The 20,941-nt window shown below is 37.6% G+C and overlaps 2 protein-coding genes across 2 annotated transcripts; both read right to left on the bottom strand.

Moving 5' to 3' along the window:
• Window positions 1-2,490: 2,490 nt before the first annotated feature.
• On the bottom strand, window positions 2,491-10,911 carry LOC110930877 (protein tas). Its single transcript, XM_022174267.2, has 8 exons — window positions 10,650-10,911; window positions 6,632-6,727; window positions 6,062-6,145; window positions 5,346-5,506; window positions 4,688-4,805; window positions 4,397-4,532; window positions 3,059-3,237; window positions 2,491-2,973 (listed from the first exon to the last, which is right to left on the bottom strand). The coding sequence occupies exons 1-8, from the start codon at window positions 10,866-10,868 to the stop codon at window positions 2,734-2,736; spliced, it is 1,233 nt and encodes a 410-aa protein (XP_022029959.1). The 5' UTR covers window positions 10,869-10,911; the 3' UTR covers window positions 2,491-2,733.
• Window positions 10,912-17,940: 7,029 nt separating this feature from the next.
• LOC110932619 (uncharacterized mitochondrial protein AtMg00810-like) lies at window positions 17,941-18,927 on the bottom strand. Its single transcript, XM_022175943.1, has one exon. It carries the CDS (start codon window positions 18,925-18,927, stop codon window positions 17,941-17,943), a length of 987 nt encoding a protein of 328 aa, XP_022031635.1.
• Between the last annotated feature and the right edge of the window lie 2,014 nt (window positions 18,928-20,941).

Below are 20,941 nucleotides of genomic sequence, written 5' to 3'. Positions count from 1 at the left end.
AAACATATCAAGATGAATACACATTTGGTTCAAGAAAAAGTTAAACTTGAACAAGATTGAGTTCTTCATGTCCCATCTTGTTATTTGTTACCAAAGTGCTATCATTTGTCAGTATAAAAATTAGAACAGTGTATATATATCCTTTATCTTGGGGACTCATTTCATAATACTATATTACTAGAAAGAGTAAACTGCCATTTTGGTCCCTGTGGTTTGGTCAATTTTGCCACTTTAGTCTAAAACTCAAACTTTTTGCATTTGGGTCCCTGTGGTTTCAGTTTTATTGCCATTTTGGTCCAAAAATGAAATCAGGTCATATTTGTCTTATAAAATCCTGTTATTTTGTCATTTTCCGCAGGGGCAAAATGATCATTTCTTTTTTATAAATAAATACCATATTTTATAAGACAAATATGACCTGATTTGCCCCTGAGGAAAATGACAAAATTGTAGAATTTTATAAGACAAGTATGACCTGATTTCATTTTTGGACCAAAATGGCAATACAACTGAAACCACAGGGACCTAGATGCAAAAGGTTTGAGTTTTGGACTAAAGTGGCAAAAGTAACAAACCACAGGGACCAAAATGGTAGTTTATTCTACTAGAAATATATTCTACTCAAAATTTAATATAAATTATTTCATATTAAATAAAGAATAAGAAAGTCAAGTTGTAGCTTATTATTTTTCAAGGGCATGAAGTTGAAACTTGAAAATGACACATAAATTGTTTTTTCAAGGGCATGGAAAATTGAGTCATCAAAGTTATTCCATGAAAGCATGCTTCATGGCTTTTTATAGTTTTTTTTTTAATTATAATATTAAAGTACTTTTTTTGAGGAACAAATCTCACTAAAAACAAGGCACCAGCAAGACGCTAGAGCCAAAACTACAAAGACATTACAAAATAAAATTACACCAATCTATCTAAGACAAAGCTTTAGAAAAGGAGATCTAGTTTTAATCCATGTTAAGGGGCAGAATTTTGTGTTTAGCAGGGTAGGATTTGCTATTCAGAAAGGGTAGCGGCGCAGCTTGTTGCTCGTCTACCTGTCATTAGTTTGTAATCGTATTGAGTCTGTTATCAACCACCTTTCTTGAAAAAAAAAATCTTCCATCACTTTGGATTCGTCATTCATTATCCATCTTGTTTGAACAGACTCGATGCTTTCCAAATACACCAACAAGCTCTGAGGATGATCCCTTGAAAAACTTTCTTTCTGGGCGGCCCAATTTGAACTATCTTGTGCATGACTAGAAGACCATGAGCCGAAAAAACAAAAATCGGCGGAACTCCACGCTTGCCATATACACATAATAATTATGTTATTTTGTAAGTTAAGCAACATAAATTAACTGTTTAACTAAATGTCCAGATTGGCACCTTTTGACTAAATTACTTGTTATATAGCATATTAACACACATTGAAACTTCAGGGTTTAAGATAGAAGAATGGAAGGTTTCCAAATTTTGATGCTTCTGCTGCATCAGAGTTGTTTACAATCAAATGTTTTGGCACAAAACTGGTAATATGAGGTTGGAATTTTACCATTATAGCCCTTTCTAGAATGACAAACATGACCAACTTAACAAACTCTTCTAACGCAGATGTAAATATGGGTCGATTTTGTGAGCGACGGAGTTGTCTAGTGACAACCATTGAACTAAAAACGTATTTAATTGTGCTACTTTAAAGATAATATACAGTTTTAAGTTGTCATCATCCAACTTGTGCGCTATAAATCAAACAATGGACTTTGTCGTAATCTGTATCCGGTTGTAGTGAACATTGCATAAATCACCCACAAAACGAAGGATGAAAGCAATAACAAGTTATAACTTATTATTATATATATTAAATATCATCATGAAACTTTTTTGTTTTACATATTTACCATGAAACTTTTATATTTTCACTATTATTTAGTATTAAAGGTATAAATTATTATATATATATACATGTAACTTTTTTGTTTTTACATATTTACCACAAAACATCTATATTTTTCACAAAACATCTATATTTTTCACTATTATTAGTAAAAATTGTATAAAAAGACTCACTATATTATATAGAGGAAAAGTACCTGGTCACGTGGTTGCGATTTCATCCAGTTTCCAATATAAAGATCTGTTGTGTCTCCTTCTTCATTGGAATCGGATACTTTAAGAAAATGGAGATAAATAAACAAAAGGTGGAGACCGTTTGTTACGTGTGTGCAATGGGTCAAAGTTAGAGATGGTTTATGGTTTGTTCAAGTTCAGGGGCTGGAATGAACTTTCTGCAAAGTTGAAGGGTGTACAAAGGCATTACTTAGTACTTACTGGTGCCAACTGCCATTTCAGTTAAGTGAGTTAGTTAGCCTTAAAGGGGGATTGTTAGTTATTTCACATTAACAATATGTTAGTATTATATTTTGGAATTATAGTTTAATGACTAATTGATAACTTTAGTATTTTACCTCGTGCGTTGCGACAGTATCAATGTAGTACTGGAACGCAGTATCCATATATATGTTGTTTTTATAAGTTACAACAACACAAGTAAACGTTCGACGAAATGTCCACCGTCCAGAATCAGATTGGCACCTTTTGACTCAGTGGTCATAACGGCCAACAGAACTAACCCTCGCCGAAAAAACCATAAAAAATTTATGAATATATTGTACAACAGAAACTCAAACAATTAATCAAACAAGGTGACAAAAAACTGAAAAAGGACCTCAGTGTCTAAAGAATGGTTGGGTCTTTGTATCTCTTGAAGATGGTTTCAATATCCGCCATCACATCCGGTGATAATGGTCTCTCGGTTGTCAAGAAAGCATCCATATCCTCCTTTAGTTGCTCCAAAGACGTTGCGCCAATGATTGTGCTCGTCATAAATGGCCGGTCCCTCACAAACCCAAGTGCCAGCTCAACCGGACTCAATCCGTGTTTCTTTGCCATCTCAATGTATTGTGCAGTTGCTTCCTGGCATACGAGTATAGTACGTGTAAAAACCGAATCTTGTGAACCAAAATTAGTAACATGTGTTTAGCGATGTTATGAAATATACCTTGGAAATGGATTTATTGTATCTTTCCATGTATCCAGGGAATAACTGAAGCCTGCCCTTTTTTGCGGCTTCGGACTCTGAATCCAAATACTTTCCGCTTAACGCTCCACCAGCCAATGGCGAATAGCAAAGTAATCCCACATTGCAGTTTTTCGGGTGGCATACTTCAACAAGATCAGCTGCAAAGGTCCAGAGAAAACATCATCCAATGTTTGTTATATAACTAGTATTTTGACCCGCCGCGCATTGTGGCAGCGTCGAAACTTAAAGTAACTAGAATTTGTACCATCAAATATTTGACCCGACTCGTTTTCGAACAAAACTTATGTCAAAACGTAGACCAATTGAACACGGACATAAAAATAAGCACGAAAACGTATAATATTTGACATGACTCAACCGAGAAAATTTTAGGTCAAAACATTTACAACGGAACGTATTAAAACAAGCGTAAGAAAATAACATTTTTTTAAGTTAAAGAATGGTAACGCGCATTGCGGCGGCGTTGAAACGTAAAGTAACCTGAACTTATACCGCCTAGTGAAAACGTATTATATTTGACCCGACTCATTTTCGAACAAAACTATAGACAAAACGTAGTAGACCAACTGAGAACTTACATAAAAATAAGCACGGAAACGTATTATATTTGATCCACGTACATAAAAATAAGCACGTAGGTGTCAAAATGATATTTACGAAGTTTTTATAAAACTAAGGGGGTGTAAGTGACAATCCTGAATGTTGAGAGGTTGAGTTACGAAAAAAGAAAAAGAAAAAGAAAAACCATGAATTGACAATCACTACAGTGCAAACTTGTTTCACAAATGTTATATATAGGGGTGCAAACGAGCCGAGCTACTCGCGAGCTACTCGAGCTTGGCTCGAAAAAAAGCTCAAACGAGCCGAGCTTAAACGAGCTCGAGCCCGAGCCTAAAAACAAGCTCGTTTAGTAAACGAGCCCGAGCCCGAGCTTCGCTTATCGAGCTCGAGCCGGCTCGCGAGCCTTAACGAGCTTTCTTTTTGTATATTTTTTTAATATATTAAACATATATTTAAATAATAATATTTACCATTTATTTAAATATAAAAAAATAACTAAATTATATGTATAACAATAATTATAATTAATAATTACTAAACGAGTCGAGCCCGAGCCGAGCTTGAGCTGGAAAATTTACCTTCGAGCCGAGCTCGAGTTTTTGAAATAAAGCTCGAATCGAGCCGAGCTCGAGCTCGAGCTTTCATATGTTAAACGAGCTCGAGCTCGAGCCTGGTCGAGCTCGGGCTCGGCTCATTTGCACCCCTAAACTTATATATATAAAAATGAGAACTTACTCTCAAATTGGCATCTTACTAGCAGACTGTAATTGTTTTGGATACTGACAATCTTCGGAAGTCCATGAGTTTTTGCAGCATGAACGAATTCCATAACTCCATATGAAGTTTCATTTGAAACACCAATATAGCGTACCTGATCATATTGAAAAAGGTTGTTATCATAACCACAATTTTAACCACTAAAAAACGTATCATGTCAATTTTACGGTCCGAGGATGTCTCAACAATTGCTAAATATTCCATCAACGTTCGTACAAATTTAGAAGATCCAAACTCTAAAAGTATTACCTTTCCTTCTTCAATAAGTTCTTGAAAGGCCCTGAGTTGTTCAACAAATGGCACACTTTCCCTCCATTTTAAAGGATCGTAAAAGAACTCCCCAAACAAAGCAACGTAGCGATCTGGCCTGGAAAGAAATTAGAAAAAAAAAAAGCATTAATAATATATGAGTGAATTTCAAGGATTATCCTCTATCTTTATACCCATTTTCAGACGCTGTCCTTTATGTTCAAAATTGACGAGTTTTGTCCTTTATGTTTTCATATCATACACATTTTGTCCTTTAGGCCTAACCCAGTTAGTTTTTTCAGTTAAATTTGGTCATGTGCTTTGCACATGAGGGCATTTTTGTCAATTCAAAGGTAAGTTCAACGGCAGATTTACAGCTCAAAGCTTTTAAAACCTTTGAATTGACAAAAATGCCTTCATTTGCAAAGCACATGACCAAATTTAACTGATAAAACTAACTGGGTTAGGCCTAAAGGACAAAACGTGTATGATATGAAAACCTAAAGGACAAAACTCGTCAATTTTGAACATAAAGGACAGCGCCTGAAAATGGGTATAAAGATAAAGGACAATTCTTGAAATTCACTCATAATATATAATCCAGATAACAGAATTGTTATATGGTTAAGTATCTAAATTTGAAGGATATGAAACTCACCAATGAATTTGTAATAAATCAATGTAATCAGTATTAAGACGTTTTAAGCTCTTCTCCACGCTTTCTTTAATGTTGGCAGCATCAACCCTCACAACGTCCGCATTTTCTCTTAAATAAGCGGATCTCTCTGAATAACCAGCTACTTTAGTGGCCAATATAATCTGCAATATGCCAAAAGCATATTATGGATTAAAAGATTTGTTCAACGAAAATGAATTGTTTCCGAGAAATGTCAAGCATAAAGTCTTGTAACTAATGCAAAGAGTAAAATGCATGGATTTCGTCCCCAACTTTTCAAAATTACACTCTTGGTCCTTGTGGTTTGACAAGCTGTTACTCGGATAGTCCCCAAAGCGGATGGAGGTTAGTTTTTCTGGTTAATTGGGTGTGAAATGACAAGGACTATCCGAGTAACAACTTGTCAAACCACAGGGACTATCCGAGTAACCTTCATCCGCTTTAGGGACTATCCGTGTAACAACTTGTCAAACCACAGGGAGTAAGAGCGTAATTCTGAAAAGTTGGGGACTAAAGGTGAAATTTCACCAAACCACAGGGACTATCCGTGCATTTTACTCTAATGGAAATGAAGGGATATCAAATTATTAATACCTTCCCACTAGTTACACTTGCAATTTGAACATTTTTACTGTCATTTAATTAGTAAAAAAATGATACGAAGGAGACTATTACTATGTTATAAAGAGGAAAAGTACCTGGTCACGAGGCTGCGATTTCATCCAGTTTCCAATATAAATATCGGTTAATCCTTGTGTCTCCTTACTCACCGGAACCGGGTACTTTAAGAAAATGGGGGGGGGGGGGGGGGGAAGAACAAAAGTTATTTAGTTTATTTATTATCAACATCAAATCAACAACAATATATTATTAAGAGTTAATTGCCCGGATGGTCCATTGTGGTTTCACGTTTTTTCACGTTTAGTCCCCACCTTTTGAAAATAGTAGGTATGCTCCCTATGGTTTGTTATTTTGTTACTCGGATAGTCCCCTGAGTAGATGTCAGTTAGTTTGGAAATAGCAGGTATGCTCCCTATGGTTTGTCATTTTGTTACTCGGATAGTCCCCGGAGTAAATGTCAGGGGACTATCCGAGTAACAAAATGACAAACCATAGGGAGCATACCTGCTATTTCCAAAAGGTGGGGACTAAACGTGAAAAAACATGAAACCACAGGGACCATCCGGGCAATTAACTCTATTATTAATTATCAAAGCTGTGAACCAATGCTAAAGAAAGGGATTATAACGGGAATGATTATTTCTTACCATTTCTGCAGTGTCTAAAGTATTAATGCCATGTTCAAATGCGTAGGAAAGCATTTCATGAGCCTCCTTTTCTGTGTTTTGTTGCCCAAATGTCATCTGTAATTTATCATGAAACGACATCAAAACCTTACAAATCCGCTGTATGAAAAGATTTGTTCGGAAATATATAAGTTGCACACTTGCAAGAGTTAACTGTTTTGAATGATAAGAACATCAAAGTGAACAATATATGCTGAAACACCTAAGTACCTAACTATTAAATATATGGGGTAAAGTTCTTGTACAAATAATCTTAACATACTAAACATACAAATTGAAGGAAAACTAAAAAAGACAAGGTGGCATTTTTGTAATTATCAATAACTATCAAAGTTACTCTACAAATATACCTAAAAAAACCTAACCACTCCCCCCACCCCCAAAAAAAACCTAAACCCCCCACACCCCCCCCCCCCACCCCCCAAAAACCTAAAAAAACCTAACCCCCACCCCCCAAAAACCTAAACAAAAAACCTAACCCCCCCCCCACCCCCAAAAACCTAAAAAAACCTAACCCCCCCCCCCCCCAACCCAAGCTAAAATGCTAAAAACTAAACCCCCCAAAAAACCTAAAAAAATAAAAAAAAACACACACAAATTATTTTATTTTATTTTTTTAACATTTTTTATTAAAAAATCGCTACTTTTAGTAGCAGCCAAAAAAAAAAAAAGTATATATATATATTTTTTTTTTTTGCTAACGAAATGTAGCGATTTTTTAATAAAAAATGTTAAAAAAAAATTTGTGTTTTTTTAGGTATTTTTGGTTGTAACTTTGATAGTTGGTGGTAATTACAAAAATGCCACCTTGTCTTTTTGGGTTTTCCTTCAATTTGTATGTTTAGTATGTTAAGATTATTTGTATTTGATCTTTTGCCTAAATATATGTTAGGAACAAGATTTGCAGCAGTAAATCAAATCGATTTTGAAAGAAAATCATCATCATCATCATCATACTCGGTAAATGTAAATCCCACCAATAGCAAAGCAAAGGTAGGGTCTGAGGAGGGTAAGATGTAGACAGCCTTACCTCTACCCCGTAGGAATAGAGAGGCTGTTTCCAGTGAGACCCCCGGCTCGATAGTAGTTTTGCATCAAGCCTTGGACATAAGGCACATAACACTTCGCAATCGGGACAAAGACCGATTAGTGCATGTACCCTTTTGTCTTTCAGCTATCAACGCCACCACATGATGCTTGATTAACCGTCCTCAGCTTTTAACGTTATTTTCACAAAATTAGTAAAATAACGTTAAAATTACTGCACTTTCACTTTTGCCTCCTGATGGCCCACACATATATACATTATATGCGCATACAGCAAGCGGGGCGTCGATTTCGAAGGAAAGAAAGGATTAAAATGGAATAAACAGAGTTTGATCTTGTATCAATTCGTCAAGGCAATTTTTTGATAAGTATGTAGTGGACTGGATTGATCAACTAATAAGCCGATCATATGATTCAGACACTTCAATATATACATGGGATCCTAAGGGCAGTTAGAGACAGTTAATTCCCGCCAACTTTAACCGCCAAACGGCTGTTAGAATTGTCGTTAACATAAGCATTATTTAAACCACCGGTTATTAAGTAACGGTACATAATGAATCCTAATTAATATATAGTAAATTAACTAAAGTTTGGTTTACATAGAATCTAATAATATAAACATAAAATCCAATCTTGCATATCAACCAGAATTGTCAGGTAAGGTTAGAGGACCTCATGACTTTGTTTTTGGTTACTCGTATGGAGTTATCGTCTCATCCACAGACAATAAATGATTAAAAACTTATTGATTTTGAGACTAAAAATCTAAGTTGCTACAAATCTCTAGTTCATAAATAGATAAACCAATCCCATATCTTTTATAAGTTATAACATTTTAGCATTGTAGCAAACAATATATTGCATATGATGCTGACACTGTGTGTAACTGTATAAAGACTATTGGGTTTAAGGGGATACGGAGTGGGCGGCAAAGGGGATCGACAAAGGCAGTTTGCCGCGCGGGAACACCGCCGCCTACCCCCCTTTGCCGCGCGGTGAAGTTCTCGATCGGTGACAGGTTGCCGAACAGTGAAGGGAGGGAAGGTGTGTGTGGTGGGGTCCATGCCATCTCAACCAATCACACCTTTTTCCTTTTTTTAAATAGTTTACCAATTCATGAAGTGTTTAACCATTGCCAACACTTTTGAGCATAGTTTAAACACTTTTCATTGAATGACATGGCACACTCTCATTGGTTGATTTTGAAGTTTACCACTTTCAAGTGTCTAACCACTCCCTACACCCTAACTTTCTATCTCCAACATGCGACCACAAAATTAAAAACATAAACACCACATTTGGAAATTAATAATCGGCATAACCATTTCAATAGGAAAATTTGTAATAATTGTAGGGCTGCAAATGAACCAAACGTTTGGCGAATAGTTCGTGAACCGTTCAGCTGGAAGTTCGTTTGTGTTAGTTCATTTATTAAAGAAACGAACACAAACAAGATATTTCGTTCTTTTTAGTTAAATGAACAAACACGAACAGAGGGCGTGTTCGTTCATTTATGTTCGCAAACGTTCGGTAACGTGTTTGTTTGTGTTCGATAGTTCATTAGTTTTTTTAGTTTTTATATATTATTTAAATATTTCAAAATTCCGACAAATAGAATATTTGATGAGTGTCAAGGTATTATATATTCCGTTTATGAACGCTTGTTTATGTTTGTTTGTTTACATTTGTGTTCATGAACATAATTTTGTGCTCAGGGGCGTAGCCATGATTATTTTCCTACAGGTTCGGAAATTTTCGGGGGACGAAGGACCAATATAAATAGCAAAAATCAAATCAAAATGCAAATAATTAATTAAAAATACGTCAATCGATATAAAAAGTGAATGATACAGATTCATTAAAATTGCTCTCTACGTGGTTTTATGAAACCTATCCATTACATCAATAATCGTAACCTTTCTAAGCAAATCTTTTCCAACAAAACAAATGCAACTATCACTTAAATGTTTATCACCAATCCGATTACAAAAATCGGACTTCACGTGCTTCATTGGTGAAAAGTATCTCTCTATCGCTGCAACCGGGTAAAAACGAGTTATTTTTTACCTTCCCTTCAACAGTTTATTTGTTACTTTTTTTTAATTAAGATTTAAATGAATTGTAGGCTTATGTGGTATGCTTAAACCTTATGAGTTAATGTTTTATTTGAGTGTGGGCTAACTGAGTAAATGAGTAATTTGTTTAATAGATTGTGGGCTTAATAAGTTATTCCTTTTTAATTGAAATGTGATTTAAGGTTCATTGTCATATTTTCTAGGGTTTGGTGTTAAGCTTTCTAAGGGTTCAGTGTCAAGGTTTTTAAGGGTTCGGTGTAAAGGCTTCTACGGGTCGATGTCAAAATTTCTATAGGTAGTACAATGTCGAAATACACGTATATATGACACATAATTTGGTACGGGCAGGGGCGAACCTAGAGTGATAGAAGGGGTAACCTTCATTGTCCCTTGACGCTCTGGTGACGCTCCGACGCTAGTGTAAATTTTGGAAAAATCTGACGTTTTTTCGATTTCGTTACCCCTCTTTATTGAAACGTTACCCCTATGCGGATTTTCTAGATCCGCCACTGGGTACGGGTATGTAGCTACGCCCCTGTTTGTGCTCATTTGTGTTCAACAACGTTCGGTTTTGTTCGTTACCTAAAATTAACAAACAAACACAAACGAACATGAACAAGTTCATTTCCTTAACAAACGAACACCGACACAAAATCTTGTTCGGTAAGTGTTCTTGAACAACTCGTAAACACATATATTTCTTACAAACGAACACGAACAAGGTTGGTTCATTTGCAGCCCTAAAAAATTATGACTATTAGGGCAAAAAGTCACATACATATATAACACACAATTAACAAAGCAGAAACGAAATTTACTAAAACACAATTAAGATAATTGAGGAAGAAACTAACAGTGCCGAAGGTGATTTCGCTGACAACAAGATTAGAATCCCCAACTTGGTTATACTGCATGGCGCTTCTCTGTGGTTGCGCCATGGCTGTAATAGTAGATTTGAGCTTGTTAAGGGGGCGTCGCGATGAGAAGTTGCAGGTGGAAGCATGAAGAGATGAAATGCGAGTGTTGTTACTGAGAAGGGGGTGAATCAATGGCGAAGAAGAAGATGACGCCATTAGAGGATTGGATAGCAGAAGTAATTCAGTGCTACATAAACTTGTGTTATTTTAGACTTTTAGTAGATGAATATAGCTACGAGCGTATACGGGTTTTTGTCCCATCGTGTGTTACGTTACGTCAGAGAGTTATGCTCTTGTGGTGGCACAACGACTGTCAAGTGGCAGCCGGCGGTGTGGTTTCCTGGGAGAATGCCCAACCCAGACTCTGAAGCCAGAGTGGGCGGTGAGCCCGGTTAAGACAACATAGTCTGGTCGGAGTTAGGCCTGTAAACGAACCGAACGAACACGAAATGTTCGTTGTCGTTCATTTAACTTTAACCGAACACGAACATATAATCGAACACATTTTTTTTGTTCATGTTCGTTCATTAAAAAATCGGGCATGTTCGTGTTCGCATAAAACCTAAATGAATAGTTCACGAACACAAACGAGCATAAACAAACATAAATTAACGTGATTGAACAAACATAAACAAACACAAATGAACGTAATTGAACAAATATAAACAACACTATTTAACATTAGTGAACACAAACAAACAAGTCTAATATATTATAGTTCATCCAAAAACACATCTAAATTAGTGTTCATAGACACTAAAATTAAGTAGTTTTATAATATAAATATTAAGTAAGTGATCAGTTATGATTTAAGAAAAATTTTAAAATTTCATTTTTTATTACTAGAAAACTCAACTGCTAAGTAGTTAGAAAACCTAATATTTATATAAATATTTACTAAAATTTAAACGAACATAAACGAACGTTCATGAACATAAATGAACGAACATTCACGAACACAAATGAACGAACACAAGGTGTTTTCATGTTCGCTTATTTAAATAAACGTACAAAATTTTTTGTTCGTGTCCGTTCGTTTATTAAATAAACGAACATAAACGAACTTCCCGCTAAACAAGTTCACAAACAGTTCATGTAAGTTCAGTTCATTTACAGGCCTAGCCGGAGTGGGGCAACGAGACTCTCCAATTTGGAGAGTGCGATAGCCTAATACAAGAAAGTCGTCGTTCAAAAAAATTAAAGTGATATCAAATTACTTTTTACCCTTGGCAATAAAAAAGTAAATTATATGGACCATCTATGTAATTTACCAGAATTATTATTAGATATATATTGTTGTTTGTGTTGCAATTGTTGTTGTTGCTATTGTTGTTCCTGTTGTTGTTGATGTTAGGGGTGGTGTATCTATACTATCTTAAAATGCAACTCTTTGAGGGTAAAAAGGTAATTTTACCATGGATTTAAGACACTTAAGGAGTTTAGTGTCTTAAAATAAGGATAAACTTACCCTTCCACCCTTCTACTTAACCAATATATTAAAGTTTATAAAGTTGTAACTCTCAAACTCATTTTGTCCCACATGACTTGTCTCAATAAACATTGCCAATGAAAACTCTTATAACTAAGGAATAGTAACTCAACAAAGTTCCTTAGCGGATTGGTTTAGCTGCTCCGATGGGCCCATTTCATGTTTAGTTCTGATTTTTCTCTTTGTTCATATGCCAGATCAAAAACTGAACCAAATCGAAAATTTTGGTTATGGTTATGGCTCAAAACTAGTGTTGTAAAAATCGTGACTAGTCGGTGATTAACCACTAGTCGGCCAGTAACCGAGTAATTTTTCGTTAATCGGTCCATTAATCGGTAGTCAGACCTAGTCGGCCAGCCAAAAATTGGCGATTTCAACCAGATTCCGGCCAAAAACCTGTAAACTCCGGCCAAAACCTGTAAATTTCATCTTGTTTCCAACCAAACCATGTGAAAGCTAGCAATTAATCTTGTATACTTAAAAAAATGAATTGAGGAAGGGTTAAAACCTGTCTACTTAAAATATTTACCTATAAAAATGTGTATATGTATATATATAAAAATCTCAATCCGACTAATCCTGATTAATTGCTAGTCGGTATCTCACCGGCCGACTAGTGCCTAGCGCTTTTCACAACCTTGCTTAAAACTGAATCAAACCACCCTATGAATGCCCTTAAAATCACCAAACTAAGTGTTGTGTTTCCCGCTGTATCGCCCGGGCACTATTCTGTAAGTTTAAACCTAGCATGATAATTCTATACTAACAATAAAAATTGTTATTCATTGGACTCGTTTAGGTTTGTTTTTCTAATCAACTTAGTATAATAAAACTATACGAGGTTTATGACCCGCGTGATGCGGTGAGACCGTTAAACAGAACAAACGAAAAAATGTTGAATCATGCATATGTGTTGTAAGGTGTTAACTCGCCAACTTTAAACCAAAACGTAATTATTATTATATAAAAAAATAACTATGTTGGTATACGCGTGGCTCAATTAATAATATAACCTTGTAATACAAAATTTTCATTGTATAATTAGTTTTCTTTAACCTGGTTTTCTTTTAAACATATAATTATTTTCATGGTTGTTAAAATGAGCTAAAAACAAATATTTTGAAGATCCAATAATAAAACTCTGAGAAAAAGGAGCTATAAACAAATATTTCGAAGATCCAATAATAAAAACTCTGGAAGTTTTTTCAACTATATAATTACATTTATGTAGGCATTTTATAAGTTTACTATACAACTATATTTAAATCATTAAGTTAACTATTATTATTATTATTTTATTTAAAGAAGAAACCGTTAGGTGCGTAGGCGGACTTAGAGTGAAAATAGGGGTAGCACGGGCTATCCCTCAATCCCGTCTCCATAGTGTAAAAATACTCCTTAACTCCATTTTCATAGTGTAAAATTATCTTTTAATTCCGTTTCCGTTATATAAAGGATACCCCTGAGCCTAAAAAAATGTTAGATTACCCCTAACATTTTGGGCCAGTTACACCATTATTTAGGTGGTTTAGAAAACCATCAAATTCTTTACCGGCCTTCTTTCACCTAAACACATGAAGTGGAAGAGAAGAAAAAGAAAATATATGTGAAATCCTAAAAAAAAACCTCTACAACCCTCTTCTACACTTTATATGTGATTCATCTCTCTACACTTTCTCAAGTCTCAACAACCATATAATTAAATATATGGCTGACCAAAAAAAGAAATATGACAAAAACTGTAGGTGTTTCATCCTAGTCGGGCCTTGAATTGACTTGGATTGGTGATCTGGTAAGGTGTAAAAGAATGGAAAGCTCAGTTCTTGTTCTTATGCAACAAAATTTCTAGATTTGCAAATCTTTTAACAACCATAACTGGTTTTGAAGCCATAAGATTTATTCGGTTTCTGTTGAAGATGTTTTCTGGTTTTGCAAATTTCTTAACAACCATGACTCCCACCGATCGGATCTGACACCGGAAACCCCACCACCCAACACAACCACCAAAAGCAACCCCACCGCCGCCGCCCCACCCCTTTTGCTCCCACCTTCAACCATTGTTTACCTTGCCATAAACTTTACAATATCTCTCCAACTCTAACCCATCACATCTTCCTCTCTACTCTTTTCCCCTCTCTCACCGATCTTCTCATCAACCGTTGCCACCCAACCCACCGTCGCCGCTGACCACTGCAAAACCCTTACCTCGGGTCGCTCTCTCATCTTTGTTCCTCCTTTTCAACTCTCTTTTCACCGTAATTAATCAACTGTGGTGCTGGTAGTTTTGGTTTTTCAATGAGGTTGTACCATCTTCTTTTATTGGTTATACAATGTGTTGAAGTTTTGAAAATAGTTTACAGCATATGAGACTGACAAATGGACAAATGAGATGAGAGAAAATTGAACAGTAAATATGTAGTAAATATGTGAGAGGAGAGTAATTTGCTAATTAATATAGGGAAAATAACTAATATTCGTTGGATTCAAGTTAAGCTTGTTTTTTCGATTTTAACGGTTGCATGGGCATTGATTGTTGAATTCATCACACACACTTATCTTTGTTTATAGGGTTACAGTGGATGGTGGATGTTGATTGTTGGAAAAGTTGGGTCTCGTAGGAAGTGTATGTGACACCCCAGGAAAACTAGTGAACATTGTAGCTTACGTTAGTGAGTGCGTACCAAATTTCGGGACGAAATTTCCTTTTAGTTGGGGATACTGTGACAACTCGTAATTCGAACCCACTTCGTGTAACGTTACATGCGTATGTGAACGATGTTATTGGATTTAATGGATGTTTGAATGTTATGTATTATTATTTGAATGCTATGCTTTATTATTTGATTTAACGTTACAAGTGATACGATCGCACAATACGAACCGATTGCATAACACTACATACAACCACACAAGCCGATTGGGCTTTACTCTAGTAATCGGACAAGGGGCAGCCCAGGTGAGGGCCGGCCCACTCCACTTTACGCAAACAAACATCCACCTTTGGGGTGTTCTTTCATTAGTTACACACACACACAAGTTACAAACCCTAGTACTCTCCTTCCTCCTCTCAAGCTTGACGGCAAGCATACCCTCCTCAACCGAAGGTCATAGTGCTCGGATTCTTTCCCCTGTTGAAGCATTCTCGTTACCATTCCCTTCTACTTCTAACCGGTTAGTGCTTGATGTTGTTTGCTTTTATAGATGATGATTTGATTGTGCATGATTACATGTTTCGATTGCATGATTTGAAGTGTACGTAGGATACTCGATGATATGCTGTTATGTATGAGAATCGATTTGATATGGATGTTAATTTGATGTTATAACTTATGATTCGGGTTGTTAGATTATCGATGTGCTATGGGTGTTAGGATCATTGTTCATGTTGTTGATACATGTTGTAATGGATTAGGGTTCATGAGAATTAGGATGATAAAAACCTCCATTGGATCGAATATGGGCATGATTGGAATTAGATTAACTGTTAATTGATTTTAAACATGGAAACCTTGGAATGATTGTAACCGAATTGCTTAATTATTGGAATGTTTTGAACGGATCGCACAAGACCTCTTGACTGTACAAGAGGTCCACTCGCACAAGGAATCTAATCACACAAGACACCGGATCGCACAAGCACAGTCGAGTCGCACAAGGGGACCCTAATCGCACAACGTCACATATAAATGTCACAGTCGGGCCGAACCAGCCCCAAACACAAACGCACAAACTGTTGGGCCGGACAGCCCAAGTGTCAAGTCGCACAAGGCAACTGGATCGCACAAGTTGTATTTTCTTGATAGCTTTTGGGCCGCACTTGTATGCTAAACGTTTATATTGGGCCGGGCTTATTGGACCGCACAACATGCTGTGGATCGCACAAGGCTGTGCCGATCGCACAACATGTTGGGCCGGATATTATTGGGCTGATTTATTTATTCGCACAAGTTGAATGGAATGTATGACTGTTATGTGTTTGCCATGATTAATTCAAGCTTGTAACGTGATAACTTGTGTGAAACATGTGTGCTTTACTTGAACCAAACCTGACTTGTATGGTAATCCTGTTAGGACGTGTTTGATCACTTTTAATTCAAGTAACTATTGGTATAATCTGCCGATCAAACCAAGGTGAGTTCAATGCATTTTCTCAAGCATGCGTCCCGGTGGTTTGGGACAACTGGTAAACATTTGGAAGGGAAACGTTGGGTAAACAACTTAATCGGTTTTGGTTATTGCCTGGAGGGCAATGGGGGTAATTAGTTGATAGCGCTATTAGGTGGGAAACCTCACACCGGGCCGTAAGGACGGGCGTGAACTAATTATCTGGATAGGGCTATGGTTGTTAGAGGCACACTCCTCGGATACATATGGGCACACTCCCTAGGGTATCTAACGATGACAACATAGCAAACTAGGGGTACCCACTCCCCGGATACACATGGGCACACTCCCTAGGGTATCTAACATGAGCAACATCGTAACGCAACATTGAATCGCATTAACATACTTCTGGTAACTCGACACGTTAACAAAACCTTGAACTCACCAGCGTAGTCTGACACACTTGTTTGCATGCTTGTAGGTCGTTAACCTTGGAACATGGACTTGCTATCTGGGAGTGCTGGAGTGGTCATGGATCGAAGCTATTGGAACTACTTAAAATTAATACATTGGTTTTGAGTTTATTTTGAAACAATTACTAAACGACTTATCATATGCTTCCGCTACATAACTCTTTGTGAATTAATATTGTGTTTGACATTTAATCTTGGCCATTAATGACATGTTTTATTTAAGTATTTACCATTGGTTCAATGTGATTGGTGGCTCAGACTCTGATGTGTAACACGCCTCGCGGGATTTCCGCAGGTGGTATTTTGGGGGTGTTACAGTGTAAGCACCAATCAAAGACACAGGGGGGCAAGAGGAGACGTGTCTTACAAATAAGGCGAAACACCGACTAGGTGATGAATAGCGGGATTTGATTCTCGTGTGGCTTGAGCTTGGTGAGAACTTTAAAAGGCTGTCGAGCTAGGCGGTTGTCTGTATGAAAGGGCGTCAAGGGTGGCAGAGGAAAAAAGATTGGAGATGGGTATGGTAAGATGTGGATGTTTACATAACAACTCCCGGACAGGGGCAAACTTAGAAATATAAACATAAAGGAAAGAAGGATCAAACTACATTGGGCCTAATCAGTCTTGTCGAGCAGTAACCAATGCCATGGTCAGTGGCGTGAGACCCAGACAAAGCAAACCTTAGTAAAGTCTACTAAGCATTTAACGTCAAAGAGCCCAACAGACACCAAATCTATAATGCATTATTACACTACCCAACGGATAATGGTTTTATCCCTTGGACACTCTTTGTAGCCAAGAAAGCGGACAAAAGTCTGACATATTAGTCTGCCACGCCGACGGTGAAGAATCATGATGGGGAGTATTTAGTGCTCACAAATCAACTTTCTTGGAGGTATATAAGCATGTTCTCTCATTGATAAAAATACTCAATACTTTCAATCAACTTACTTGCTATAGCATATAGTGCTTTCTATCTCCTTTTCTTACCCATATTTATTCACATGTCAGAAATGTTATTTGGTAAAATTCAATAATTTCTCATTATACAAAGCTGGGTATAAATACAAGAATACAATAGCACAACTAGGAAACAATATCTCCGTAAATCAAGGAGAGATTATCTATACATTAAATACAATAAATGCTATAATATGTTCCGCTAATAGCCCCCCGCAGTCGAAGCAATAGCCGGCCGGATGCAAAGAGTGGACTTGAAACGTTCAAACAGAAGACGTGGGAGACCTTTCGTGAAGATGTCAGCGTATTGATATTCTGTAGGAACATGCTGAACTCGTACAGCTCCAAGACGAACTTTCTCTCTGACAAAATGGATATCAATTTCAACGTGCTTGGTACGTTGATGCTGAACCGGATTTTGTGACAAGTACATGGCAGAAATATTATCACAGTAAATAATTGATGCTTGTGTAACCGGAAGATGGAGCTCAAGAAGAAGGTTGCGAATCCAAGATAACTCAGCAGTAGTGCTCGCGACCCCTCTGTATTCTGTTTCAGCACTGGAGCGCGAGATGGTGGGCTGACGTTTGGAGGACCAAGATACCAAATTGTCCCAGAGAAAAACACAGTAGCCGGACGTCGAACATCGTGTGTCAGGGCAACCCCCCCAATCAGCATCTGAATAAGCTGTGAGATTCGTCGACTTGGAGGGGGTTAAGTCCAAACCATGATCAGCAGTTCCCTTGAGGTAGCGTAGTATGCGTTTGAGATAAGCAAAATAAGCCTCCCGTGGGGCATGCATAAAGAGGCATACTTGTTGTACCCCATAGGAGATGTCCGGGCGAGTAAAAGTAAGGTATTGCAAAGCGCCCGCAAGACTGCGATATAAAGTCCCGTCTGCAAGAGGTGCACCATCCGAAGCACTGAGTTTTGAATGGGTATCAGCAGGCGTATAGCAAGGTTTGCAATTGTCCATTTTCGCTCTACTTAGAATATCCTGAATGTAGGCACGCTGTGAGAGAAAAAGGCTGCCAGAATTATGAGTGACCTCAATGCCCAAGAAATGATGTAACCTGCCAAGATCAGTCATAGAGAATTCCCGAGACATAGCTGTGATAAAATGATGTAAGAGACGATCATTAGATGCGGTGAGAACAATATCATCCACATATAAAAGGAGGTAGGCCATGTCATTGCCCTTTTAATAGATAAACAAGGAGCTGTCAGATGTGGATGTCCGAAAACCACAACGAATGATATAAGTAGCAAACCTGTGGTACAAAGCCCGAGGTGCCTGTTTAAGCCCGTATAACGATTTTTTAACTTGCACACAAATTTTGGATTACGTTCATCGATAAACCCTGGTGGTTGAAACATATACACCGTTTCGTTGAGATCCCCATGTAGGAATGCGTTCTTAACATCCAACTGATGTATAGGCCAAGATCTTGAAACGGTTAGGCTAAGAATTGTACGAATAGTAGTTGGTTTAACGACTGGACTGAATGTTTCATCACAATCAATGCCAACCTATTTGGATTTTCCATTTACCACAAGACGGGCCTTATATATTTCCAAAGTGCCATTTGCATGAAACTTGTGGCGAAATAGCCATATACACCTGATAATGTGGGCATCGAGAGGCCGAGGCACAAGATCCCACGTGTTATTATCCATTAAAGCCGTGTATTCAGTTTTCATAGCATCAGACCAGTGTGGATCAAACTGGGTTACAATATGAGACTTTGGTAAAGGTGAGATTGTTTCAACATTTAAGTTAAATGGGGCCTTTGGCTTGGATGTCCCGTCACGAGACCGAGTGATCATGGGATGTGTTGGTATAGGGAATGAAGGAATCGAGTTTGGGTTGGGGTGGGCGGTTGATTGAGATGGAAATGATGGTGGATTGGATGATGGGGATTGGGCCGAAGTATGGAGTAGGGGTCGATATTGTGGTGGTCTTCGGGAATATGTTAGAGTGGGTGGTGGTCGAAGGGTGTATGGTGAATGTTGGATCTGGGAGACAACCGTTGGAGCTGTGGGGTGTTAGGTGGGCGGTGGTGAGGTCGGTTGTGAGGGAGATGAGGTTGGAGAGGTTGCGGAAGGTGGTATTGTGTTGGGAGATGGGGCCATGGGTTGTTGAATATTATGGGGGAGGGGTCAGACTCCAAGAAGGTGTATGACGTGGGTTGAGGTTTAAAAGTTTTGGAGAGCGGGAACTCTAGTTCATTAAAGGTGACGTGACGGGAAATACTGATGTCACACCCCAACCGATTGCGGAATCATCGGGGCGCGGCACTGAGCGAAACAGATTGTCCAGAAGTTTCCACAACAACTATTAATATAAATTCAGTTTAAAATGATACATCCCATACCGTATCCCGAATAAATAACAAGTTATTACAGATAACATCCAAACAAATAATCCTGTTCCGACAACTCAGATTTAAATTAAACATAAATATAAATTGTCTTGGTTTCTAGACTCTTTCCTAGCCTCGATTTCAAAGCAGATAGAACAAGTAAGCATCCTAAACACCTGTCACATACGTTAAAAGAAAGTCAATACATAAAATGTAAAGGTGAGCATACAAGTTTGATAATAGCATATAGAGTTCGAATAGTTTACGCATAACCAACACGTACACAGAGGGAAATGATGCATGTTAATTATCGACATGGACCTATCAATACCAACGACTGCGGGTTGACTGTCCGAGACAGTTCGCAATACATGATTACCACCGTAATCCATGCAAGTATTTGTCCTTAACAACCCCCGTGTGAACGGTGCTGAGTCCAAACTATAGTACTACGTTGCTAAGGCAGGTAGACAGCATTCCACGTGTAAACATAACAACAAGCATACATTTAATCACGTAATACATGCAATCGGTTAGCGTTCAAATAGTTTGAATAGTGTGTTCGATTGTGATTTTGGTAAGTAACGTATGTAACACCCAAAAGTGCTAAAGCAAAAAGGGTTCGAGTATACTCACAGTGATTGATTATGGATTGAAGGGAGCGCTGAGAGTAGGGTTAGCCTGAATAGTTCGATAGCACAACAATGAGTAACATGGAAAAACAGACAAGTGTGAATGGATCGAATAGGCTGGTCGATCGAACGGCAGGTTCGATCGAACGGACTGTTCGATCGGCTGGTATGTCCGTTTGGACAGTCCTGTTCGATCGGCCGGTAGGCT

This window comes from Helianthus annuus, chromosome 3, assembly GCF_002127325.2.
Source record: "Helianthus annuus cultivar XRQ/B chromosome 3, HanXRQr2.0-SUNRISE, whole genome shotgun sequence".
Taxonomy (NCBI): Eukaryota; Viridiplantae; Streptophyta; class Magnoliopsida; order Asterales; family Asteraceae; genus Helianthus; species Helianthus annuus.
The sequence above is the reverse complement of the archived record's forward strand: the minus strand, read 5'-3'. Positions and strand labels throughout refer to the sequence as shown.